General features: G+C 47.0%; 1 protein-coding gene and 1 long non-coding RNA gene across 4 annotated transcripts in view; one reads left to right on the top strand and one right to left on the bottom strand.

The window, feature by feature from the left end:
• nphp4 (nephrocystin 4) overlaps nucleotides 1-27,647 on the bottom strand; it is a 93,475-nt gene that overhangs the window by 49,669 nt on the left and 16,159 nt on the right. For all 3 annotated transcript variants that reach the window (XR_002873495.1, XM_023956270.1, XM_023956271.1), the window contains exons 6-12: nucleotides 24,846-24,982; nucleotides 18,464-18,648; nucleotides 18,061-18,184; nucleotides 12,055-12,249; nucleotides 9,542-9,677; nucleotides 7,452-7,495; nucleotides 4,565-4,702 (exon numbers count right to left, since the gene is read on the bottom strand). Coding sequence is in view for 2 of the 3 variants with exons in the window: in XM_023956270.1 (XP_023812038.1) it covers nucleotides 4,565-4,702; nucleotides 7,452-7,495; nucleotides 9,542-9,677; nucleotides 12,055-12,249; nucleotides 18,061-18,184; nucleotides 18,464-18,648; nucleotides 24,846-24,982 (959 nt within the window). In the remaining variant the exon portion in view is untranslated. The remainder of the gene's footprint in view (nucleotides 1-4,564; nucleotides 4,703-7,451; nucleotides 7,496-9,541; nucleotides 9,678-12,054; nucleotides 12,250-18,060; nucleotides 18,185-18,463; nucleotides 18,649-24,845; nucleotides 24,983-27,647) is intronic.
• On the top strand, nucleotides 6,386-9,445 carry LOC110013502. The gene is made up of 2 exons (XR_002288643.2): nucleotides 6,386-6,896; nucleotides 9,152-9,445. It is a non-coding gene; the product is annotated as an uncharacterized LOC110013502 (long non-coding RNA).

Raw genomic sequence — 27,647 nt, forward strand, 5'->3', positions numbered from 1 at the left:
TCCATTTATCCATCCATCCATGCATCCATCCACCCATCCATCCATCCGTCTGTCCATCCATCCATGCGTCCATCCATCCGTCCATCCATCCGTCCGTCCATCCGTCCGTCCTTCCTTCCATCTCTCCATTTATCCATCCGTCCATGCATCCATCCATCCATCCATCCGTCCATCCAATGCACCCATCCATCCATCCATCCATCCCTCCATCCAATGCACCCATCCATCCATCCGTCTGTCCATCCATCCATCCATCCATTTATCCATCCATCCATGCATCCATCCGTCTATCCATCTATCCGTCCGTCCATCCATCCATCCATCCACCCGTCCGTCCGTCCATCCATCCATTTATCCATCCATCCATGCATCCATCCACCCATCCGTCCGTCCGTCCGTCCGTCCATCCATTTATCCATCCACCCATCCATCCGTCCATCCCTCCGTCCGTCCATCCATCCATCCATCCATTTATCCTTCCACCCATCCATCGACCCATCCATTTATCCATCCATCCATCCGTCCATCCATCCACCCATCCATCCATCCGTCTATCCATCTATCCATCCATCCACCCGTCCGTCCGTCCATCCATCCATCCATCCATCCATCCATCTGTCCGTCCATCCATCCATTTATCCATCCATCCGTCCATCCATCCATCTATCCATCCATCCGTCCGTCCGTCCATCCATCCATGCATCCATCCGTCCATCCATCCATCTATCCATCCATCCCTCTGTCCGTCCATCCATCCATCCAACCGTCCGTCCATCCATCCATCCGTCCATATGTCCGTCCGTCCGTCCATCCATCCATCCATCCACCCATTTATCCATCCACCCATCCATCCATCCGTCCATCCATCCATCCACCCATCCATCCATCCTTCCGTTTATCCATCCATCCATTTATCCATCCATCCATGCATCCATCCGTCCATGCATCCATCCGTCCATCCATCCGTCCATCCATTTATCCATCCATTCGTCCGTCCGTCCATCCATTTATCCATCCATGCATCCATCCATCCATCCATTTATCCATCCATCCATGCATCCATCCACCCATCCATCCATCCGTCTGTCCATCCATCCATGCGTCCATCCATCCGTCCATCCATCCGTCCGTCCATCCGTCCGTCCTTCCTTCCATCTCTCCATTTATCAATCCGTCCATGCATCCATCCATCCATCCATCCGTCCATCCAATGCACCCATCCATCCATCCATCCATCCCTCCATCCAATGCACCCATCCATCCATCCGTCTGTCCATCCATCCATCCATCCATTTATCCATCCATCCATGCATCCATCCGTCTATCCATCTATCCGTCCGTCCATCCATCCATCCATCCACCCGTCCGTCCGTCCATCCATCCATTTATCCATCCATCCATGCATCCATCCACCCATCCGTCCGTCCGTCCGTCCGTCCATCCATTTATCCATCCACCCATCCATCCGTCCATCCCTCCGTCCGTCCATCCATCCATCCATCCATTTATCCTTCCACCCATCCATCGACCCATCCATTTATCCATCCATCCATCCGTCCATCCATCCACCCGTCCATCCCTCCGTCCGTCCGTCCCTCCGTCCATCCATCCATCCATCCACCCATCCGTCCGTCCATCCATCCCTCCATCCATCCATTTATCCATCCATCCATGCATCCATCCACCCATCCATCCATCCGTCCACCCATCCATCCGTCCATCCATCCATCCGTCCGTCCGTCCGTCCATCCATCCATCCATCCACCCATCCGTCCGTCCATCCATCCCTCCATCCATCCATTTATCCATCCATCCACCCATCCATCCATCCGTCCATCCATCCATCCGTCCATCCGTCCATCCATCCGTCCGTCCGTCCATCCATCCATCCATTTATCCATCCATCCATCCGTCCATCCATCCACCCGTCCATCCATCCATCCGTCCATCCCTCCGTCCGTCCATCCATCCATCCATCCACCCATCCGTCCGTCCATCCATCCATTTATCCATCCATCCATGCATCCATCCACCCATCCATCCATCCGTCCACCCATCCATCCGTCCATCCATCCGTCCGTCCGTCCATCCATCCATCCATTTATCCATCCATCCATCCGTCCATCCATCCACCCGTCCATCCATCCATCCGTCCATCCATCCGTCCATCCCTCCGTCCGTCCCTCCGTCCCTCCGTCCATCCATTTAGGCAAGGCAAGTTTATTTGTATAGCACAATTCGTACACAAAGTAATTCAAGGTGCTTCACAAAACAGAAAAATGCATTAAAATCACAATACATCATAGAAATAATCAACATAAAATTTACTTTAAAAGAAAAGGAAAAAAAAAGATTTAAAAAGAAAGGAAGGAAAGAAAAGTGCAGATAGGACCTTTCAGTCATATACACGGCTAAACAGAAATGTTTTAAGTCTAGATTTGAACATGAACACAGAAGAGGCCTGTCTTACGCCTTCAGGGAGGCTGTTCCAGATTTTAGCTGCAGAATATTAAAACGCTGATTCCCCTTGTTTAGTTCTGACTCTGGGTATCAACAGGAGGCCGGCCCCTGAGGTCCTCAGAGTACGAGATGGTTCATATGGCACTAACATGTCAGAGATGTACTTTGGTGCGTGGCCATGGAGAGACTTGTACACAAGCAGAGCTGCTTTGAAGTCTATTCTTTGAGGTACAGGGAGCCAGTGCAGAGACCTGAGCACAGGACTAATGTGATCATACTTCCTGGTTCTGGTCAGGACTCGAGCAGCAGCATTCTGGATGTACTGAAACTGTTTTACAGCTCGTTTGGAGAGGCCGGTGAGCAGGCCGTTACAGTAGTCTAACCTACTGGAGACAAATGCATGAATAAGTATCTCCAGGTCTCGCTTTGAGATTATGTTTTTGATTTTGGCAATGTTTTTCAGATGGTAAAATGCCGCTGATGTTACTGACTTGATATGGCTGTTAAAGTTCAGGTCAGAGTCCATGATTACCCCTAGATTTCTGACTTGATTTGAGGGTTTAAGAGACAGAGAATGAAGGTAGCTGCTGACACTTTCTCTTTGTTTCTGTGGGCCAAAAACAATAACTTCGGTCTTGTCTGAGTTTAGCTGGAGAAAGTTGTTCTGCATCCACGCGCTGATCTGTTGGAGGCAGTGGCTGAGTGAATCCACCGGCCCATATTCACCTGTTGTCAGTGACACATAGATCTGAGTATCATCTGCATAGTTGTGATAAGATATGTTATTACTGCGTATTAACTGCCCTAGTGGCAGCATGTAGAGGTTGAACAGAAGGGGTCCCAGGATCGATCCCTGGGGCACACCACAATTCAAGCCCATGTAGTCTGAGACACAACTCCCAATTTCAACAAAATATTTCCTGTCTTCCAGATAAGACTTGAGCCAACTTAGGGCAGATCCAGAGATGCCAACCCAGTCTTGGAGTCTGTGCAAAAGGATCCCATGATCAACAGTATCAAAGGCAGCACTCAGGTCTAGCAGGATTAAGACAGTGACTTTTCCATCATCAGTGTTCATCAGTGTTTATCCATCCATCCTTCCATCCATCCATCCATCCATCCATCCATCCATCCATCCGTCCATCCCTCCGTCCGTCCATCCATCCATCCATTTATCCATCCACCCATCCATCCATCCATCCATCCATCCATCCGTCCATCCCTCCGTCCGTCCATCCATCCATCCATTTATCCATCCACCCATCCATCCATCCATCCGTCCATCCATTTATCCATCCATCCATCCATCCATCCGTCCATCCATCCATCCATCCATTTATCCATCCATCCATGCATCCATCCATCCGTCCATCCATTTATCCATCCATCCGTCCATCCATTTATCCATCCATCCGTCCATCCCTCCGTCTGTCCGTCCCTCCGTCCATCCATTTATCCATCCATCCATGCATCCATCCATCCATCCATCCACCCGTCCGTCCGTCCGTCCATCCATCCCTCCATCCATTTATCCATCCATCCATGCATCCATCCATCCATCCACCCGTCCGTCCGTCCGTCCGTCCGTCCATCCATCCCTCCATCCATTTATCCATCCATCCGTCCATCCCTCCGTCTGTCCGTCCCTCCGTCCATCCATTTATCCATCCATCCATGCATCCATCCATCCATCCATCCACCCGTCCGTCCGTCCGTCCATCCATCCCTCCATCCATTTATCCATCCATCCATGCATCCATCCATCCATCCACCCGTCCGTCCGTCCGTCCGTCCGTCCGTCCATCCATCCCTCCATCCATTTATCCATCCATCCATGCATCCATCCGTCTGTCCATCCACCCATCCGTCCGTCCGTCCGTCCGTCCATCCATTCATCCATCCAATCTTCCACTGAACTAGTTTTTTGTGTTTCAGACTTTTTTTGGTCTGCAGAGTGTGAACTGAGGGCAGCAGATATTCCCGCCTTACAGAACGTCTCATTCGTCTGCTTGTCCGTGAAAGTTTTACGATCCTGGAGAAGGTTTTCGTGTTGCAAACAGTCAGTGAGTGTTTTAGGGTGAGCAGACGGGGGTGGAAATCTTACGACATGTGACAGCTGGTGGGCCGACGCCAGCGGAGAAAGATGGAGCGGAGAAGGAAATGAGTGTTTCCACGGCAACGCTGTGCTGGAGTGGCTGAGGGTCGGGAAGCCTGAAGAAGCTGCCAGCTGAGACAGAGAGAGCTGCAGACAACAAATGATTTCTGCTTATTATCACTGTGATGAAGAACATCAAATTCCACAGAAACAGTTTTGGTCTTCATCAGATGACAGCTGCACATCCCACGGCGTTGTAACCTGCTTCCCATCAACAAGCTGTGAAGGTGTGACGTCCACAGCCTCCTTCTTTGTTAAAGGGGATTCATGAGAAGATCTAAATGTGACTTAAATTCAATATAATTGAAGCACAAAACCCGCCAGGAACCAGAGAATGAAGGCTGCAGTAGTACGGCGTGAAGGAAACGCCATCATGACGGCTTCAGACACTCAGACTTTTGTTTTGGAGGGGCGTATGAAAACAGGAAGTGTCCCACAAACCCCAAAACGTTACCTGTACAGGTATCTGTACAAGATTTGAACACGTGCAAACACACACAAAACGCATGTACACATGAACACAAAACCCATATTCATACACCTACAAACATCACACACATTTCCACAATTTACACACAAACACATAAACATTCAACATAGAACAATATGCACACAAACACACACACACGTCTTCTATATCTGGTACACACACACACACATAAACAGAAATGCATAGATTTACATTTACACAAGCATCACACAAGATTTTTATTTTATTTCTACTCTTTTCTATTCGTCATTTTATTTTTTCACCATGTTGGTGTGTGTATGTGTGTGGGGGGGTGTTATTGGATGTTTTTTATTCATCTATTTTTAATCTAAAGGTCTGTGGATCTTAAAGATGTTTTATTGTGTAAAACACTTTGTGCTGCTGACGTATGAGAAGTGCTTTATAAATAAAGTTTTATTTGATTTGATCTGAAGAGCACACAGAGACATTAAGCCACATGGACAGAAACACCCCCCCCCCCCCCCCCGGTTGCCCTGGAACATGACCACAGCCCCCCCAGAGGAATCAACAGACAAATGAGCAGCTGGGTCGAATGCAAATACCACGACCGTCGGACTCACGGCGGCGAGTCAACAAAGAATCCAGGATCAATAATTTATGCAAACAGGAAGAAGCCATCAGATCCGGGCAGGAGGGGCCGGTTTACAGATCCGTCCAGTGATGAAGACCAAACGCCGTCTCACCGTCACGAGGAAGACGCTAAAGCATTTCATGAATAGTTCAACAAACGGACGTCCAAATTTAAATGATTTAGATAACAAGTGTCTGCATTTGTGATGAATTTTTCATGCACTTTGTATTATTGTGTTATTCTTGCTTTTGTTTGAATCTGAAACTTTAAAGAGGCAAATGTGCAAACAAGCCTTATATGGTGGGGGAGGGGGGCACTAAATCCCTAACGTTTAGGGATGGACCCGCACAAACGGCGTCGGATCCATCTGTAGTTTGGATCCAGCTGATTAAGACAGGGTCCCGCTCTGCACCGGGACCGCCCCCCCCAAGCCAAGACCGGCCACCCCCATGCCGGTGTCCGTCCCCCCTGCGCCGGGACCGTCACCCCTATGCCGGGACCGCCCCCCCCTTTGTCGGGACCATCTCCCTGTGCCGGGACCGTCCCCCTATGCCGGGACCGCCCCCCCCCCCCCCCCCGCCGGGACCGTCCACCTGTGCCGGGACCGTCCCCACTATGCTGGGACCGCCCCCACCTGCACCGGGACCGCCCCCCCCCCCTGCGTCGGGACCATCCCCCTGTGCCGGGACCGTCCCCTCTCTCAGAGTTAATTGCTTCTTTTGGAAAGTATCTCCTGGACTTTAAGCGGTTCAACTGTGATTTATCGTCTGAATCTTTTTATCTGAGAACAAATTGATTTCTGTGGAAACTCTTTTTCATAGTTTTGCCAGCAGAACAGAGCAGCTATTTCAGGAGAAAGTCAATAAATGCCCCCTGAGAGGCGTGTGAAGCACACAACATATCCAGTCCGCACCGCAGTCTCCTAATATGTTCCCACAGGAGCGGCCCGGTGTGCGTGTTCAACTTGGAGGGTTTCCTCCGCCCTGCTGCTTCTGAATAAGGTGGAGCTTCCGGACGCCAGCGGTCGTGATCCTGAGTCACATCGGTCTCCACTGAGGGATGATGGGTAAACGCTGCAGCTGTACGGGAACACCACCGCGTTCTTTGGTGCGCATGCGGCATGTTAATACCTCATTAGGAGCGGGATGTGAGTCACCCTCGCCCACGTCCCTCGGCATAGGAGGATAATCATCTCGCAGGTACATTTATTAAAGTTACAATAGAACTGATTAGGACTGGTCGCCTATGGGAAGCTGTCTAACATAAACAGATGCTAATGTGGCATTTAATCTGATTGGATGCAAGCAGGCAAGATTATCATCATCAGCTGCGCTCTCCCTCATCCTGAGGCTTCAGCGGCAGCAGCCGCCGCATCCATCAACCAGAACATTTCCCTCAGACGCACACACCAACGGAGCGTTTGTGTAAAAGGATTTGATTGGTCGGTGAGTGGAGGCAAAGTGTGGCCAATTCAGTGTTTAAGTCTGTCGCTTTGTTCTGGAGGAGATGTGCAGCCTTGGTGATTTGGAACATTTTCCTGGAGCATAAACCTCTTCTGAGCGGTCTGGGAAAGCCTCGGCGTGGACAGTGGAGGGTTTGAAACCGCCGTCAGACGCTGTTGACCTTTGATCTGTCATTTAAAACTTAACTGAAGGAAAGATGCATTCTGAAAGGACACATGTTCAGCACTTCTGCACGTAGCAGGAGGAGAAGCACTGTGTAGGAAAACCACAGAAATGTGATTAACATCTTACCCCGGGGCCTCTAGGTGACTCTGGGGGAGGAGCCTCTTTCCTACCTGGAAAACACAAAGACAAGGAAGATGAAGAAACCCTCATCTGTAGTGTTAATGTGAGAGGAGCTTCCATCATAGCCGTTCCCAGCGTCTGCACTCCCACCGCTCCCTCCATAGTTTGCTTTAATGGCTCTTGGCTTCCCAGAGGGCAGAGCCAAACTGGAAAATGGGATCCTTTGAAACGGCGTCTCTGTTTGTTGGCTTCAGAGCGAGCTGGCATGCGGAGGTATGAGAAGAACGAGGGAAGAAGTCAAGCAGAGTAAATAGCTGCAGTTCCTCGGCTCGTTACGACTCCAACCATTTCACACAGATCAGGAGCCAGAGCTGCCATGAAAGAGCTTCACATCTCAGCGTTTCCCAGCAGCCACAGCCAGACCAAAGCTTTCCCACAATTCCTCAGTCCTCGTCTCCATGCCTGGTCGCGCCTTTTGGAACCTGCCCCAGTGCTTGGGGTGTCTTACTGAAGGCTCCATCTGCTTAGGCCACACACAGTGTGGACACGGTGTTGGCTCTGCCTTCCCTCCCCAGCATCCGTTTCCTTCATATGATCTTTGTTGAGACGGCGGTGGAGACACGGCGGTGGAGACGCGGCGGTGGAGACGCGGCGGTGGAGACGCGGCGGTGGAGACGCGGCGGTGGAGACGCGGCGGTGGAGACGCGGCGGTGGAGACACGGCGGTGGAGACACAGCGGTGGAGACACGGCGGTGGAGACACGGTGGAGACACGGCGGTGGAGACACGGCGGTGGAGACACGGCGGTGGAGACACGGCGGTGGAGACACGGCGGTGGAGACACGGCGGTGGAGACACGGTGGAGACACGGCGGTGGAGACACGGCGGTGGAGACACAGTGGTGGAGACACGGCGGTGGAGACACGGCGGTGGAGACACGGCGGTGGAGACACGGCGGTGGAGACACAGTGGTGGAGACACGGTGGAGACACGGCGGTGGAGACACGGCGGTGGAGACACAGTGGTGGAGACACGGCGGTGGAGACACGGCGGTGGAGACGCGGCTAAACTAAATCCTCTCATGCAGCTACGGGAGGAGCTCCGAAGACTCAAAACGAGCAACGAGATAACCGGGTCTGGAGAAAAGAGTGGACGATGTGGAACAACAAGCAAGGATGAAAAATGTCATTCTCACTGGAGGACAGATCAAACCTCGTTATAGATCAGGGTTACATCTGTACTACATAACACTCACACACACAATACTCAAAAACATTTACAAATACAGACTGTATCGTCATCCACACAACGATAATGGACTCAGTCACCACCAAACGTTATCTGTTCCATTTTAAACCTTCAACCTAAAGACACACAATACACGATGGTCAATGCTGTTATAACTATTCTACTGCATTTCTGGATGGATACAAACTGCATCTCGTTGCCGTGTACTTGTGACGTGCAATGACGCCAAAGTTGAATTCTATTCTATAATACTGAATATTTTAAAATGTTTCATTGGCTGAATCTGAATTCATCCCCTACATTTCTCCTTCCAAGTGGCGAGACAAACTGCCAGTCATCTATGTTAGCGCGTAGCTGCCAGTGCTAGAAAAATACATAACATTAGTTTGATAACTTTAGAAAGTCACACAAAAACAAAAAGTCATTATTCACATTTAAATGTAAACTTCTCTGTTTCAGAGCTTATCCACGAGAAGATGCATTTCTCCTCCATGGCACATAACGTGATGATGGTCACACTACCAGTGGAGGGCGGCCGCTCTAAGTCACTACAGCTCCTCCTTAAAGAACACTTTTGGACACCACTACAGCTCCTAATGCCCCTCCAGTTGGAGCAATAAGGGAGAGCCAGCAGGGTAGGGAAGCATTTTTAGATTCAGCCATTATATCCGTTCTTTTTTGGAGGCTGGAAAGCTTTCGGCTCTGTGTATAAAACTGAATTACTTAATAAACTGTCCTGCTTTAACCCCCCAATGATGAGCTCACCTCCTTCTTAGAGAACTTGTGAAAAGGCTGTCCCTGTTCCGCTCCTTTTTGTTATTATGAGGTCATTATGAAGATGATATCTACCCTGTGATGGTGATGAAGATGATCTCTGGTATGGAACTTCTTTCTTGGACTTCAGAGATGCCTTTGGGGTGCATGCCTTCCCCCCCAGGCTGGGCGAAAGCCAAAATGAAATCATGTCCTTGGTCTCCAGGGTAACCTTGAAGGGAAAACATTGGTGAAAAGTTGTGAATAAAGTTATGAGAAAACACAGCAGCAGAAAACAAAGTTCAGAAACTGAAACTTGTTGACATACAGTCAGGATCATAAATATTTGGACACATTCTGTCTAACTTAGTTTCTGTACATTACCACAGTGAATTTGAAAAAAAACGACTCAGATGCCATTGAAGTGCAGACTTTCAGCTTTTATTCCATGGGTTGAACAAAAAGATTGCATAAAAATGTGAAAAACTAAAGTATTTTTTAAACACAATCCCTTCATTTCATGGGCTCCTAAGTAATTGGACAAATGAAATAACTGCAAACCAAATGGTCATTCCTCATATTTGGTAGAAAAGCCTTTGTTGGCAATGACAGCCTGAAGTCTTGAACTCATGGACATCACCAGATGCTGGTTTTCTCCTTCTGAATGCTCTGCCAGGCCTTTACTGCAGCGGCAAACAGTTGCTGTTTGTTTGTGGGCCTTTCTGTCTGAAGTTTAGTCTTCAACAAGTGAAATGCTGCTCAATGGGGTTCAGATCAGGTGACTGACTTGGACATTTAAGAATATTCCACTTCTTTGCTTAAATAAACTCCTGAGTTGCTTTGGCTGGATGTTTTGGGTCGTTGTCCATCTGGATTATGAAACAGTTTGGCTGCATTCCCCTGGATCTGCGCAGACAGGGCTGCATTCCCCTGGATCTGCGCAGACGGGGCTGCATTCACCTGGATCTGCACAGACAGGGCTGCATTCACCTGGATCTGCGCAGACGGGGCTGCATTCACCTGGATCTGCACAGACAGGGCTGCATTCACCTGGATCTGCGCAGACAGGGCTCCATTCACCTGGATCTGCGCAGACAGGGCTCCATTCACCTGGATCTGCGCAGACAGGGCAGCATTCACCTGGATCTGCGCAGACGGGGCTGCATTCACCTGGATCTGCACAGACAGGGCTGCATTCACCTGGATCTGCACAGACAGGGCTGCATTCACCTGGATCTGCACAGACAGGGCTCTATTCACCTGGATCTGCGCAGACGGGGCTGCATTCACCTGGATCTGCACAGACAGGGCTCTATTCACCTGGATCTGCGCAGACGGGGCTGCATTCACCTGGATCTGCACAGACAGGGCTCTATTCACCTGGATCTGCGCAGACAGGGCTGTATTCACCTGGATCTGCGCAGACAGGGCAGCATTCACCTGGATCAGCGCAGACAGGGCTGCATTCACCTGGATCTGCGCAGACAGTGTGTCTCTGAACACCTCAGAATTCATTGAGCTGCTTCTGTCCTGTGTCACGTCATCAATAAACACTAGTGTCCCAGTGCCACTAGCAGCCATGCACGCCCAGACCATCACACTGCCTCCACCGTGTTTTACTGATGATGTAGTGTGCTTTGGATCAGGAGCTTCTTCACGCCTTCTCCATACTTTTCTCTGGCCATCATTCTGGTAGAGGTTGATTTTGGTTTCATCTGTCCAAAGAATGTTTTTCCAGAACCTTTTTAGATGTTTTTTAGCAAAGTCCAGTCTAGCCTTCCTGTTCTTGAGGCTTATGAGTGGCTTGCATCTTGCAGTGTTCCCTCTGGGTCTACTTTCATGCAGTCTTCTTTTGATGGTAGACTTGGATATTGATCCGCCTACCTCCTGGAGAGTGTTGTTCACTTGGTTGGCTGTTGTGAACGGGTTCCTCTTCACCATGGAAATGATTCTGCCATCATCCACCACTGTTGTCTTCCGTGGACGTTCAGGTCTTTTTGCTGAGTTCACCAGTGCTTTCTTTCTTTCTCAGGATGGACCACACTGTTGACGTTTCCACTCCTAATACTGTAGCAGTTTCTGGTTTCATGTTTTTTTCTGTTTTCTCAGCTTAATGATGGCTCCTTTCACCTGCATGGAGAGCTCCTTTGACTGCATGGTGTCTGTTCACAGCAAAATCTTCCAAATGCAGCACGAGTCCTCTAATCAACTCCAGGCCTTTTATCTGCTTCACTCATAATGACATAACAAGGGAATTGTCCACACCTGCCCATGCAATAACATGGAAGACAATTGTCCAATGACTTAGGAGCCCATGAAATGAAGGGATTGTTTAAAAAATACTTTAGTTTTTCACATTTTTATGCAATCTTGTTGTTCAACCTATGGAATAAAAGATGAAAGTCTGCACTTCAACGGCATCTGAGTTGCTTCATTTCAAATTCACGGTGGTAATGTACAGAAACTAAAGTAGAAAGAATGTGTCTCTGTCCAAATATTTATGGTCCTGACTGTAGATGTTGGAAGTTCTGGACTTCTGAGAGTGAAGGGTGTTTGACGTGAAAACAGCCTTTGGAGTTCCTGAATGTTCACCTGAGCTGTCAGCATACCTGAGGAGACCCTGAAGCTGCAGTGGCCCCCTCCAAGCTGTAGACCAAAACCCCAAAAGGGTTTGGCTTTGAGCCTCCTTGTAGAGCCAGCTGGATCTCTCTGCTGTTCCAGTCAGCCTGCTGCTGAAATGGACACCAACCCCCCCAGCGAAGACACTGCAGGAAGGCTGCCCGAGTGGTGGAGGTAGCAGACAGCTGTGCGGGAGGAGTCACAGAGTTTTCAGACAAACGTGAGCTACATTTCTTCACTTTTAACAGTATCAGTTTCAGAATTGGATTCTGACATTTATCATTTTGCCTTTACGTTTAGGAGCTGAAAATATATATTTATATCAACGATGATGGAGAATTTTCACAAAAATAGGACTGCAGCTGGTCTGCAGCTGGTCTGCAGCTGGTCTGCAGCTGGACTGCAGCTGGTCTGCAGCTGGTCTGCAGCTGGACTGCAGATTGTCTGCAGTAGAAACTCAGTAAATCTATTTTTTTCTGAGAGCAGATTCACTGCGTTGTTTTTTTTTTTAGAAAACTAAAGCAATGTGAGTGGCCAATTAAAGGCAGAGGCAGGCGTTCAGACGGGTTAATGGAGCTGACATTTTAAACGGCACAGTGAGCGGGAACCGTAAAGGTTAAACACACCTGAAGAGTCACTCCTATAAATTTTAGAAAGAAGGTTTTATGGGATTTCACAGAAACATGCGAGGCTTTCCTATTCTTGTTTTTGCTGCTTCTCTTTACAAATAGTGTTATTGAATCACAAAAAGCCCCACTTTCTATTAATAAATGTGTTTCATTTCATGAAAATCTTAAAAAGCGTCTCTATCTCATCCTGCTTGTACCCAGAAGCGAGGGGGCATAAAAAATGAATTTCAACCTCAAGCAGCAAAGATGCTAACAGAACAGAACATTTATTAAAAGCATCACAGAACCCCCCCCCCCCCCCCTCCACACACACACACACACGCACACACACACACACCCCGGAGGCTGGTTTTTCTCCTGTGAGGTTAAGTTAATTCGATCATTTCTATGAAAAAACATTCATTTAAACCACCAACTATTCAGTCGTTTTGCGTTTTGACTTTATTTTTACTCCTTAATGTGTGTGAGTGTACTGGGGGGGGGGGGGGGGGGTTCCTGATATCTTCAGATTTTGTGGAGGTGATCCAGTAGAAATGATCTGTTTCCATCTGGGTCTGACCTGCCCAACGCTCAACCTTTAGGAGAACATCTGAGAGCAGAAATCTGTAGAGGAGTGAGACCTCCGTCCGCACACAGATCCTCTTTGTACAGACACAGCAAACAGTCATTAGCATAGAACGCCACGTCCTTGGTTTGAACTCAGCAGAGCTCATTGATTAACAGGATTGAAAGGAAAACATAGTTTATGTGAGGAGGAAGGCCAAGAGGGAAAACGCAAAGAAGGTTAAACGGAATCTATTCCAGCTTTAATAAACTGTTGGTGAAACAAATTCAGTTTCATTTAAGTGAAATCCACTTTGAATCGTGTTTGGAGGAGAAAGTCTTTGGTGTCCGAATTCTTTCCCTACTCACTATAAAGAGCCTTCTCCATGTTCTAGTTCTGTCTGAATCTACAGTTCCAAAATCCAGAGCCCTAAAAATTTCCCAGAAGTCTCTGCAATAAACCAGTGTGCAACAATGCTCACTAGATCAGTGAATATAGACCACAATGCATTGCGTCAGAACAATTTATGCCAAAAAGTATTTAAAGGTATTTTTTAATAAACCATTAACATTTTTATCTTCAGCAGACAGCGGACTCATAGATAATCATCACAAAACGCTCCTATCAATTAGATTTTAACTTCATGAAATCGATTCAGGGCAGTACATGGTCCAGCGTTATTTAGTTTGTAGTAGTTTGGGGTTGGGGTGGGAATTTGGACAACCTATAACTCAGATCCATTGTGTTAGCACTACATATTTATCAAGTCTGAATCGTGTTTGGAGAAGACAAAGACTAAAATCCAATTTCCTTCATGTGTGGTTACACTGCGGTTCTGAATTTTAAGCTTTAGTCGTTAACTTTTACCAAACCTGCTTTGACCAGGAAGGTGGAGGCGAGGAAGGCGGAGCCACAAATATGATGGGGATTCTGTAAAGTAAGCACTTCAGTTTCAACACCAAACGTACAAACGTTGGTGTCACGAGTCCCAGCGTAAAACTTGGGTTCTTGCAGGAGGACGGTCAGAACCCAAACCCTCTGCAGTCAAAACTGAGGTTTGTGAGCTTCCTGGTGCCGACCGGCTTAAAACAAAAAACTCCCCAGATGTTTCTGCTTTCATCCAAGCTCAGACCACAAATTCCTGATTTTCCAGCGGCCATAAAGACATTTCTAGACCTGGATGTTTGCTGATTTACACGTCAGTGAAGTGAGAAGTCTGGGGAAGAGCTTTTCAGAGCAGAGCTGACAGCTGCCGGTCGGTCTAGGAGGAAGCTGAGATTCATCTGAAAGCAGGACACGACGCTCCACTGAGAAACGCTTCTGTTAGCACGCTAAATGTTGGTGGCGGTCAGAAGAAGCTAGGCGGGAAAACTGTGCCTCATATTCACACAGATGCAGACATCAAAACATTCTGTTTTCTGCCTCAGAACCTGAGCACCTCCTCTGTGATCCAACAACCTGTACGGCAGCTGCAGCTCGGTCGCACCCAGGGCTCTGCAAACTACGGCCCGGGGGCCAAATGCGGCCCGTTAAACTAATCGATCTGGCCCGCCTAGCTGGAATCAATTATGTGGTAATCCATATTAGTTTTCCTTTAATTATGGGGTCTACTAATAAACTAACCTTTGCTGAGGTGCAGAGAGTCATTTTGCATTCATGTGTTCATGGAGGATTTGTCTTTGCTGACGTTCATGTGTATTTTTCATTTTCCTGATCTTTCCAGCACCACATGAATGCAGCATTTCTCTAACTTTGCATTTTTCCATCAACCCATTGGTGCAATTGGCACTAAAATGAGAAAAAGGCCACAGTTTTGAAATAAAACCCCAAAAATGTTCTGTTTTAAAGTATATATGTCAACTTTCAATCAAAATTAAAGTGGGCTGCTGTTGTTGTTTCTGTCTCTCATGAGGCGGATTTCCAAATTCCTCTACGCGTCTGCTCCTGGTCCGACCTTGGGTCAAATTTTAGAACCTTTGTGGTCATAACGGTTGCCCTCCCCTGAGCTAACCTGCAGAAAAAGGGTGGAGATGTGTCAAAGGTCCAGATCCATGACGGTGCTGAACATGAAGATGGGAAACGCAGAACTGTTCTGTCTTTTTAGGCTGCTTCAGTGAGAACATCAGAAAAGTTCCATCTTCTCCTCTTTCTTTCAGAATGAGGACTTTTGGACTAAAAGAGACTTTTGTCATGATTTCTTCCTCTGTGCTCCCTTAGCGGCTCCAAAACGTCACCCACTGCTTTTTATTCATGGGGTTTAAGACGTGCGCTTCTTTTATCACACAGCCGAGTCTGAGGTGAGCAGATAAACACGAACGCCTTCAAACCGCATCGCCACGGCCTCCCTGTCTCCATCCGCAGAAGGATGGCGCTGCTGGCAGGCTCACTCTGAGGGGGCAGGCTCACTCTGGGGGGGGGCAGGCTCACTCTGGGGGGGCAGGCTCACTCTGAGGGGGCAGGCTCACTCTGAGGGGAGACGGATGCAGCCGCCACAGAGCCAGAAAATCACATTCGTTCTAATTAGACGGCCCAAATATTGCGTCAGAGGGAAACTTCTTCAGCATCTGTTGGTTTTTAGAGCAGCAAAAACTCCTTCAGAGACACGGCCAGCGCAGCATGTGTGAAATGTTCCAGGTCGACACTCGGACCAAAGGAGGGGGGTTCATTTCAGACCGGGGGCGCAGAGTGATGATGGTAAACAGGAAAACACTATTTCATGAACGGTGGTTCAGAGGTTTTTTCCAATCCATCCACGTCTGTCACTCAAACAAACAGCATCTTCCTGCTGAGAGCCAATTAAAACCTCTACGGCACCAACCTGCAGCAGACGCCGCCCACCGCGGCGCCCCCGTTTTCTGCTCCATATACTGTTCAGCCCGACTCCCCCAGGACTGACGTCTGAGACTAGAATCAGTGGAAGCAGAATAGAGTTTTTTTCTTTACTCCTAAACTTCACCGCATCCCCCGTGTGAATGTGAACTGTTCCTGTCAGCGTCAGCAGAGAAACGCTCCAGGTAGCAGCCTGAATGTCAGCGGTCAGGAGAGCTTGACGGGACGTTTGCTCTCAAGGTTAAAGCTCTGCAGTCGGGGGTCCCACCCACCGAACCCTGTCAGGGTTAAAGGTCAACATCTGATGCAACACATTCATTACTGCAGACGCCGCTCGGTTCCTCACAGAAGCTGTTCCAATACGCCACGCCTGTGTTTTTTGGTAACACAACTCTGTTGTCGTGTCCCGGCTCAGCAGAGACGGCAACCATCAGAGGAAGGAGGGGGGGCGGCGGATGTGAAGTCAGGACAATTGTTCTGGCGGATGAAACAGCTTCAGCCCCGTCTGCGCAGCCGTCTGCTCTCTGTAACAGGCAGTGTTGGTTTCTGGACCCGCGCGCAGACGCCATGCCGCATCAGCCTGTTAAAGGATGAGCTGGTGCTGGTCGGCCCAGGAGGGCGCCAACAACGAGCGCCAAACTTCCTGCATTAGGCCGACCCGCCTGAAAGCAGCAGCAGACGACAGGAGATCAAACATCAGGCAGAGACCGACTTCCAGACGCTAAACTGCTGCTGACACAACACAATTAGAGGAGCTGCCTGACATCAGCTGACAGCCACTGGAGGGTTCCTGCAGAAACCCAATCATGTCCCAAGCAGGGACGTGCCACCGTTGTGACGGGACGACAGGTCATAGCTCCATCACAGCCCGCCGCACTCGCTCGTTAGAAGACGCTGACACATCAATCAGCTGACGGGTGAAAAGCAGACCCGGGCTTTGGAGGTCTCCCTGTTCCCGGATCCTTCAGAGAAACACTTCTGCCCCAATAATGGCTCCCATGCTTCTGCTAAAAAATGACTCACAGCTCAGAAAAGAGGACGCCTCCAGAAGAAAAGCCACTTCAGTTTTCCCATCTGTGGATATGAGGTATGAAGGAACTCAGATCTCCAGATCCTTAACAACTAAAGCAAATGAAGCTTCATTCGCTTCAGCTATAAATGAAGTTTGAGTTGTTTCAGTTGTAAATGAAGCTTAATTTGCTTCAACTGTTAATTAAGCTATATTTGCTTCAGTTGTTAATGAAGCTTCATTAATTAAATTTTTCTTTATGACCATTTTCAAAAAGGATCCAGAACAGACCAAAAAAGAGTTTAAGCCCAGAGCTTCACCAACAACATCTCTGAACACTGAAGGTTAGAAGCCGTGAATGATGGGATGTAATCCATAACACAGCCCAGCCCTCCAGGTTGTTGCCATGTTGATAGAAAGGAGCAACAATGCAGCGGCTGGGTAGCTCGGTTGGTAAGGTGGGAAGCTACCATGCAGGAAACCAGGGTTCGATCCCCGGAGGGGAATGAGCAATGGTGCTGGGGGCAATTACCATATCAATGACGAGCAGTTAACCCTTAACACCTTAACACTACCGCCGAGTGCGGTTCGGCTGCAGCTCACCGCTCCCCAAGGGGATGGGACGAAAAATAAATTCTAACTTCATCTTAGTGAAAACGTGCAGAGTTTTCTGACTAGGACCAGATGAAGAGAGCATCCCTGTTCCCCACTGATGACACCAATACTGCGTTTGTGCATGTGTGTGTCTGTGTGAGTGTGTACATGTATGTGTGAGTTTGTATTTGTGCATGTATGTGTATTTGTCTCTAAATCTGGTGGGTGTTCAGACTTTCCTTGCCTTTGTGCAGCATAATCTCAGATTATAACTCCTACACTAAGAATGAATACATTTGATTGCATCAGTGGTGAGTTAAGAATGACCAGAACCAGAACCAGAACCTGATTTTCAGGGTGGATCCTGGTGCGGTTTGTACCCGCCTCTTACCGCAGAGTTGATGCTGGTGGGAGCAGAGAAGGCGTACTCCAGCTGGAAGACGATGGCGATGTTGGGGTGATCGACCAGCCAGAGCTGCAGGCTGCTGCGGAGGCTGAGTGTCGATGAAGATGAGCTGAGGAAGCAGACAGGATGAAGGTCAGAGCGATGTGGCGAGCCTTTGGCCTCCAAGCTGCCCGTGTGGAACAGGGAGGAGTCTACGGCGGCTGATCGCCACTGAGACACTATTCATTCATTTGTCTCAAACATTTACTTTCTGCTTTCAGAGTTTTTTTTTTTTTTTTTTTTTACAAATTGCCGTCTTTTAGGTTCCGTGACTTTTGGTAGGAGACATCGTAACACTGACCTTCTCTTTCCCCTGAAGCCTTCATCCCCTCTTCAAAAATGTGCCCACCTGTCCATGACCGGCTTGCTCCTTTTGGCGCCGCCATCTGTTGGCCCTCTGACCCCTGAGGCGAGCCGCTCTAGTACCACCACCTGAGGCTTCTCCAGGAAACACCACCCATTGTGGACACCAACGTGGAGCCTCCTTTCCTGGATGACGACACTTTTCTGAGCATCTTCTGGTCCCAGTTGTCTCTGAAAACAGAGCAGCCCTTTGAACGGGAACCTGCTTCATGTGGCAGCAGGACTTTTCCTCACTGCTGTTTATGTGACAAACAAGTTTACAACAATGAAAATGAGATGGTCCTTTGTGTATAAAGAAAATACTATAGCTACTAATGATCTAAAATCAAACAGGAAACGGCAGTCAAGACGTCCAAATCCATGCATGTTTCCTGCATGACCTGCCTTTGGAAGTGCAACCACAACGCCAGGGCGTGAAAGTTCAGCATGCTCTCCTTCCGGTTCGTGGCCGAAGGAGACGCTAATCTCCTGAACTACTTTGCCTTCTTTGGCAGAAAAACCTGATCTTCCGGGTAAAAAACGGCGTCATGGTGCTGAGTAGCAGTGAATTAACAGGAAGCTGCACTGCTGGGTTTCTGTGGAAATTGACTTGATTTCTTAGAAGATCATGTGACTCATTAACGCCGTTCTCCTCATGGATGGCGTTGGCTCTGCCTTGGCTTTAGGGGGGATTTCAGGGGCTGAATCTGACAGGATCCAGAGACGCTGCAGATGCAACAACAGCTACGTGAACACATCAACGTGGAACAAATGCTGCTTCAGAGTCACTGAACTGACTGAAGCCTTTTCACTTAGGGGGAGGGTGACGGACTCGGTTCAGAAAGCTGCAGAATGTCGGCATGCCCCCCGGCATTTCGGTTAGGCTGCTTTTGGGTTGTGCTGAACGGTTTGCACCCGCACACAGACAACCAGCACACCGCCAACGAGTGGCGCCTCCGCTTCGACCCACAAGTAAAGGCCTTGATCCTCTAATGCATCAAGTGCAGAGGGGGAGGAGGATGCAGGTTTGTGTGGGCGTGGCCACCCAAAAAAAACCACAAGCTGGTGCACAGAAGGTGTCAATCATTCCACGGCAAACAGCACATGAAACTTAAAGTTAATCCACATCTTTAACCTACAGTCATATGAAGAGAGACAGAAGTGTTGATGGAGGAGAAACAAAGAGCGTGATCTGTCAGCATGTCGCTGAAGTTTGACCAGCAGATGAGCCTTCATCGCATTTATTGAAGAGCCGTGTCATTTGATCACCTTCAGAACGCCAGCGATGGCGATGAACCATGAATGTGATGCTTGAAAACGGACCTGCTGCTTCTGTGTGATCAGACTGAGAGCTGCAGTGACGGTATGAGAACTTTGAACTGTCCAGCTCCTGCAAACGTTCTCCTCTGAGCGCAGGTATCGGGATCTTCTTACAAATCCCAGCCTGGTCCATTTCAGGGGCAAGACGCCGTTTATCTTCAAGGCCAGGCGTTTCATCAAAGAGCAGCCCTAAGCCCCGCCTCCATGATGGAGCTGCCATCACTGAGGCCAAATATGAGCCTTTCCAACAATTGTATATAAATTCAAGAGTAAAAACTCAAAAGCTTGTGAGGATATAGATATGAAAGTGGTGAAAAAGGTCATTAATAGCATCCCTAAGCCTCTAACATAGAAATGTAACTCATGATTACAAACTGGGAGATTCCCAAACCAAATGAAAATAGTAAAAGTGATTCCTGTCTATAAGAACGGAGACAAACACCAATTTACAAACTATAGACCTGTTTCTCTCCTTCCACGATTTTTAACAACATTCAATGATAAATTAGTTGTATTTATTGATAAATATAACATTATAAGTGAAAACCAATATGGTTTTAGAGAAAACAGATCCACCTCATTGGCTATCATTGATGCTGTGGAGGAAATCACAAACACTCTGGACAAAAAGAAATATGCAGCTGGAATTTACATTGACCTAAAAAACGCATTTGACTGTCAATCATGACATCCTACTGGACAAACTGGAAGTGTCTGGGATAAGAGGACTAGCGCTAACTTGGGACAAAAGCTAACTTTAAAAAAACAATTTCTCAAGATTGATGAATTTACATCAGAAGCCAAAGAGATAAGTCGTGGTGTCCCACAAGGATCAATTCTGGGCCCGCTGCTATTCAACATTTAAATAAATGATACATTCAATGTTTCAAAACTTTTGAAACTCATTATTTGCTGATGACACAAACATATTCTATTCTACAGACAATCATAGGGAACTTATCAATGTGGTAAACAGAGTTAATCAATAAAATCATGGATAGATTACAACAAATGATCTTTGAACCTAGATAAATGATGTTTTTTAGTAACTACAACACCAATAAAGAGCTCTCAATTAAAATTAATACATTAGAAGTGTTACAGAAATCAGATTCTTAGGGGTTGTTAAGGATTCAAAGGGGTTTATGGTCATACGCACAGTAAGGAAACCGGTTTCCCTGTACAATGAGATGCTTACTTTGCTGTTCACTCTGAAGGCCAAAGGGTCAAATGATCCTGACACAACGTGTTCACCATTTTCTTCTTTCCTCTTGCAGGGGTAATGCCCATTTTGGCACAATTTGGAAAACATCACTGAGGGATGTACTTACGGTTATTACCAGCAGTTGAGGCAGTAATGGCTGTGTGTTGAGTTATTTTGACGGGTCAACACAAGCTCACAGTCACAGCGTTGAACCGTCATTTCTGTTCCAGGAAAGGATGTAAAACAAATTTTTGGAACATTTGAGGTATGCATTTACTTTTATGGGAAGCTTCGTCAGTATGTTGGGAATAAATATTCTCAAAGTGAAAACGGGCAGATATATTAACATGAGAGCGTTTACCACCTACAATGCAGGATTTCGTCTTCAAAAACACAAGATTCACTGCAGAGAAGAAGAAGTTTAAAGTGGAACATCACCTGATGTTCTAGAAAAGGCTTCAGTAACATTTGGAAGTGACAAACCACTTGTTTCAGTTTTTGCTAACAATTTAAATGGAAGTCAGCCTTTGATGGTGTAGCTCCATCTACAACAAAAGCTGCAAAGACTGGAGTTAAATCAGCATAAAGAAATAAGGATATATTTGACAGAAACTTTGAAAAAGATGAAAGATCAACAGATCTTCCAGACATAATACAGGTTTTAACAAGCCGTCCATTAAGCATCAGAAGCATCCTGTACAGACTTCACTGACCCTTCAGAGGTCAACCCAAGGCTATGAACCAACCTGCTGCTGCTCCTCAGGACGATGTTCTTCTAGCAGCTTCTAAAGTAGAAATGCTGAACAGCCTTCTGAAGATCCAAACAGTCTCCGTCTCAACCAACCCGCTTCATTTGGAAGCAAGACCAACTCAGAACAAAACCAACGTTTTCTGTCTCTGTGGTGACATTTTCTGTCTTACTTAAAGGGCGTAAAAACTCAGTGGTTGGACCGTCCATCATGACGACCTAAAGGTCATGAATATTTGAGAGGAACCAAGTCCATTTGCCCTATTCTTTAGAACGACTACAAGAGTCCTGAGGGAACGATGTGCGAGACATCCTATTTGACAAATTCTCAGCCCTACTTTGACACTTTTCTTCTTTAGGACAACTGAGAACTTCTTAAAGCTCCATTCCCAGAGTCTTTAGCCAGGCATTAAATCAGACTGCTGCTTTTCGGTTCCTCACTTCCTCAACAATCTCTCTGCTTCCTCATCTCTTGGTCACAAGTCAAGATGTCAAAATATATTCACTTTTGCCATAAGCCAGACGTTCATGCTGTCTGAAAGCACGTGTAGCCTCAGACATTTGTCACCTGTGCAGGTAGACAGGACATTAAACGGTCGCAGCGGTTTGTCAGAGTAAAGGAAGCTATTGGTGGGAGCTGGAGCTCCCATGCTGCAAACACGCATTAACTACATCCATGCTGCAAACATGCATTAACTGCATCCATGCTGCAAACACGCATTAACTACATCATAAATGAGGGAAAGACGAGTGCTTAAAAAAGACACTGGAAAGTTAAATCCAGCTAAATATAGCTACTGTGATATAAGGGAGGACTATGTGGAGACGGTAAGTCAGACTAGCGAGCCGCAGAACAGATTCATCTCAGGCTGCAGCTGTAAAGTCATTTTTTCTTTCATTTCTGCCTCAAACACAGTTTAAGCAAATGTGCTACAAAAACTTTAAACCAACCAGCAAGCAGACGGATTCACTGCAGACACATCTGTGAGAAACGTGAAGGCATCACACCAACGACATGTCGCACTGGTGAAGAATGACACACATATGACACACAACACACACACATGCATCACACTGACAACAATACAGAGTCAAACTGAGAAAGAAGAGCGCACACACAACACACACCCATGCATAAAGCCTCAGTTTTACAACAGAAAACCCGTTTTGAAGCAGCGTGCACGCTTCACGCTGATGACACAACAGCTGGAGTCACACAGACACACACCGACACACACATTAGAATTAAAAGCAGAAGCCTGCATGTATTAGCGCCTGCCAAAGGCGTGAAGCAGCCGTCACCTTGCTGCAGTTAAACACAGTGAAGCGTTTACGAGCTCAGCCGGGTTGTGAGAACATTTCACTTCTTACAAAAAACTGTGAATGCCAAAAGAGGCAAATCGTCACGGCAACATGTCAGAGCACCAAGGCTGTCGTCTACCCTCTGATGTTTGCATTTCGATGGAGGGAACGTGTTACCTACGTCAGTTTATCCAGAGAGATAACTGGTGAGGAAAGCAGTAAAAACGAGGTTTGTTTGGGTGTTTCCATGGAAACAAGGCCAGGGGCTAAAACAGTCTCACTTGAAATGTTACTGTCCAGGTCTGATCTGGTCTGAAATAAACATGTCAGCATTTTTCTGATTGTCTGTGAAGGTTTTATGTGCTCTAAAACCATACTAAGTGTAAATCTGTACGTATGGGAGAACATGCATGACTCTTGTTTTAACTTTAATGACATGATTTCGGCTTATTTAAGTTCCCAGAGAAGTAAGAATGAAGAGGTTTTATGTATGAATTCCTTCTTGAATTTAGCAAAAACACAAGTTGCCTTTAGTGGTAGGCCCCTCCTAACTCCTGGAGAATCGTCAAAGCTACTTGGGGAAAATAATTTGGCTTTAAAGTCTGTAGATTTTCTGTTAGTGTGGCGAGCTCGCAGAAGTGGCGTTCCCCTGTTGTTCACATTCTTTTAACAGAATATTCTGAACATTGAATGCATGAATTGATATGACAATTCATATGACACACGATGTGTACAGACCGGGGGGGTGGTTGACAAAAACCTCTGCATAGATCTGTTCGCCACCCTCAGGTGAGACAGAACTAAAACGGTTACTATGGAGATGAAAGCATCAGAAAAGTTCTCCTTTTTGTATGAACTTGACATTTGCAGCTGTGACCACGGTGGCAGACGGCGAGAGCAGCCGCTCAGGGGGTAATGGGGCCGGCGGCGGGTAGCACCTGCACCTGCGGGCCAAACAGCGCCGCTCGTGGCTACAAATACTAATTCGGTGGTTACTTTAGGGCCAAAATGTTGTTTTTTTTCTTCATGATACCATCAAAACACGTGTGGAGGGTCAAAAACCATAACCTGGGTGGGTCATCAGCGAGAAACCTAAGGGGCGGGGTTTTCCCTGCAGGACGGTCACACAGACACCTCTGTGGTGGAGAACAGTTCCAGAGGTTCTTCTGACGGAGGTTTCCTCCTAGCCTTGTTCGTCTGTTCGTCTCCACCGTCCGTTTGATTCCTCAGAACAGAAATCCGGCCTCATTGGATGGGCCTGAACACCCCCATGGGGGTGTGCAGCTTCTCCAGAAGTTTTAACACTTTCATGACTGATGGAATCTGACAAACTGCTGTTTTTGGTTCTTTGTGTACATTTGTAGCAGTGCAGACAGAATTCAAGGAGGGTCTGAGGGCAGGACGTCCCCTTTAGCCATCAGTGATTGTATTTAATAACTGGTATCATGTTTAGCACAATGAGTGAGGCCCGTTGAGACGACTGTGTTGTGATGTTGGGCTAAATAAAACTGAATTTTGGAAGCAGGTCCTTAAGCACTAAAGAATCAGAACTTTTTTGATCATTGGTCCTTTTTCTGCTAAGTCCAGGCTAGCTTGTCTTTTCTTGTAACCTCACCACGTTGGCATATCCAGTCCATGTAAATGCAGAATGTAAAGTGAGGAATGGGCTTTGGAGCGCATTAATGCATAGGTTTCAGCCTCTCTTCCCTCCTTCCTGTGTTTTTTCGTCCTGGTTCATGCCTGACGTCTCAGCAGTACTGCAGCTGCAGAGGCCCATGGGACCACTGCGTGTGTGCTGTGTTACCGGGGACTCACCATGTTGAGGCCGTCGGCATTGATGAGCTGCAGCAGCCGGCTCTCAAATGTCTCCAGGGAGGGCTGCAGGGAGACGGTCAGCCTGTTCAGACTGAGCGGCATCATCTCCGGCAGCTGAGGCCTCAGCAGAGCGTCTCCTGAAGAAGACGTGGAAACGGAAATGTCGACTCTGGAAAACATTCTCTCATCATCTCATAAAGGAGCCTGGTGACTGACACGTGTCATCCATCCGTCCGCCTACTTCCATTGAAACCACCGTAGATCTGTACGTCCATCTCTGCTAACACGGCTGTATTTGACATGTCTGTAATGTTATCAAGCTGATGACGGTCAAATAAGATCAATGTATTTTAAAAAAAGAATCAGAGGATGGACTGGGTTCAAATGAAGTAAAAGATACTTTATTGTTTTTTATTCAGCTCGTTAGTTTTCTCTGCAAAATGCTACAAATCATGTGATTTCTCAGATATTTGCATCTCTCTTCTGTTTTACCGTAAAAACTAGGATCCAACACTTTCTTCACCATTTGGTTCAAACCTCAAGGTTTCTGTCAGTGTTATGTTGTGTATCACAAATCAAACACAACAGTTCAGAAAATGGGTTTTATAACTTGCTAATCTACGCGTAACGATGAAGAAAAACCCTCTAATACGGCTGGTTTGATGCAATGGAACCATAAATACTAAATCTTCTTTCAACGTAAACATGCTGGAACGCCGTTAGCGATGCAGAAACACGCTTGTGGTGAAACACACGGTCTGGTTTTCAACCCACAATTGTGGCATCCATAGTACAAACATTTTTTTAAATGTGTCATAATAACTGAAATAACATTTTTGGATAGAAAAAATGAAAAGAATAACCATTCCTAAAAAAGAAAAGGACATAATCTGGAATGAATGTTTCAAACATTAGTTGTGATAAAAGTGGTACAAACTCTGATTTAAATGGCGGGAAAGTAGACTATGTATAATTTTACATGTTTGATAAAAACCGATAACAGCTGAACGGCTCCGTGGTCCTTTAGCCCACCACGGGAAGAAATGCAACAGAAAGAAACGGTTGTCAACAAGAACCTCTGCTTTTGGGGACGTTGGAGGAAAGCGAATGAGAATTGACTGAAGGGGTTGTGATAGCCAATGAATGAAGGAGAAAGCCCCCCCACACACACACATAGGACTAAAGAGAGACCAGCCAGAGTAATGGGACCAAGCAGAGGAGAAATTCAGGCAGCCGAGTCTGCGGGCGCAGAGTCAGGCTGAGCGGAGAAGGCGCTCCTTAAAAGCAGCTTAGGTCTCTGCAGCTCACAGACCCAGAACATGAAGAGGATTAGCCTGCTACCATGCCGCCCACTGACTCCCCCTGATTACAGCTCTGTGCTGTCAGACTTCATTACGTTCCCCCTTAGAAACTTCCTTCCTAAGTACTGCAAACATTTCGACTTGGGCAGGAAGTGACTTTCCTCTGACGAAGGCTCTGCCACGGCGAGCTCTTCACGTTTGGCGTCTGAGATGACACCTGATGCGCTGAGAAGGCTGTATCAATAAAGTTTGAATTCAAACGTCTCCTGAATGAAGCTCAGCCATGTGTCTGGCCGTTCATGGAGCGATAAAGGAACAGAGCAAAACACATCTGATATTGCACATCTATGTCTGAAGGAGAGCGTTTGTCCAGTGTCAGGCTCCGCCCCTTTATACCTCCTCACACTTTTCATTCGTTTGCTTGGATTAGTGACTGTTGAGAATAGTTAGAAACTCCCTTTAACTTTTTATTACACTAATGGTTCAAACTTAATTCATTGAGCACGTATTATCATCTCAAACTTGTATTACATTTGAAGACAGCACAGTCCTATTTTTCTCACAGTTCCCTCCCTTTTTTCTGTGCACGTGTGCTCTGCTAAGCATCCGTGAAGGCCTCGGAGCCATCTTCATTTTAGCCTTGAAGTACTCAGCTACAACAACCTGTGGGCGTGATTTTCACATCATTGTCCATCGTTTTATCTTCTGAATATGCAAATGCAGGGTTTTTATACCAAGCCCATCTTCCTGCACTTCGCTGTGCGGACTTTGAATGCATCATGTTCATCTGTCTGTAACCCTCCGTACAATCTGTCTGTGCTGCTTGTATGGAGTAAAACTTCCACAAAGATAAGTATTTGTCTCTGAGTCATTATTAATTCGTCTCTGTGTGCAGGGAACTGTGGGTAAAAAAACAGAAAAACCAGTTTCCTCACAGTGACTATTCATCCAGATAGGTGATGATCACGGAGGGGAAAAGCTGGCTTTAAATGGACTCTAAAGACACCAGGAGGTCACATGACCTCTGCTGTCCAGCGCTCTTGCATTGCTTTGCAGCAGATGTTAGGATGTATAGGTGCCCTTACACCATGGTCTGGGTGAATACTCTATTCTAATTGGCTGAAGGATGTAGAGTACAAAATAGAAATAAGAAGTTCTGGTCCTATAGCCCAGATGTTCTCTGTCTCCGGCCATCCGATTCGCTGCTTGGTATTCCAATAATTCATGTTTTAAACAACTAAAAAAACATCTTAGGCTGTCATTCCTTATTCCAGAGTTTATCCCAAAACAAGACAGTAGAAAAGTCCTGAGGGATTTTCTAGTTTCCTTTAGCCTTTTTGGTGAATCCGATAACTGTTGGTCAGAGTTAACGGGGATACTTCTTCAAAAAAAGCCATCTAGGAAATAAAAAGGTTAAAGTAATAATGGTTGGGGTGGCCGTGGTGCAGCGGTAGAGCGGTCGACCTCTGATCAGAGGATAGCCCTCCACACGTCAAAGTGT

This window comes from Oryzias latipes, chromosome 7 (assembly GCF_002234675.1).
Source record: "Oryzias latipes chromosome 7, ASM223467v1".
NCBI lineage: Eukaryota > Metazoa > Chordata > Actinopteri > Beloniformes > Adrianichthyidae > Oryzias > Oryzias latipes.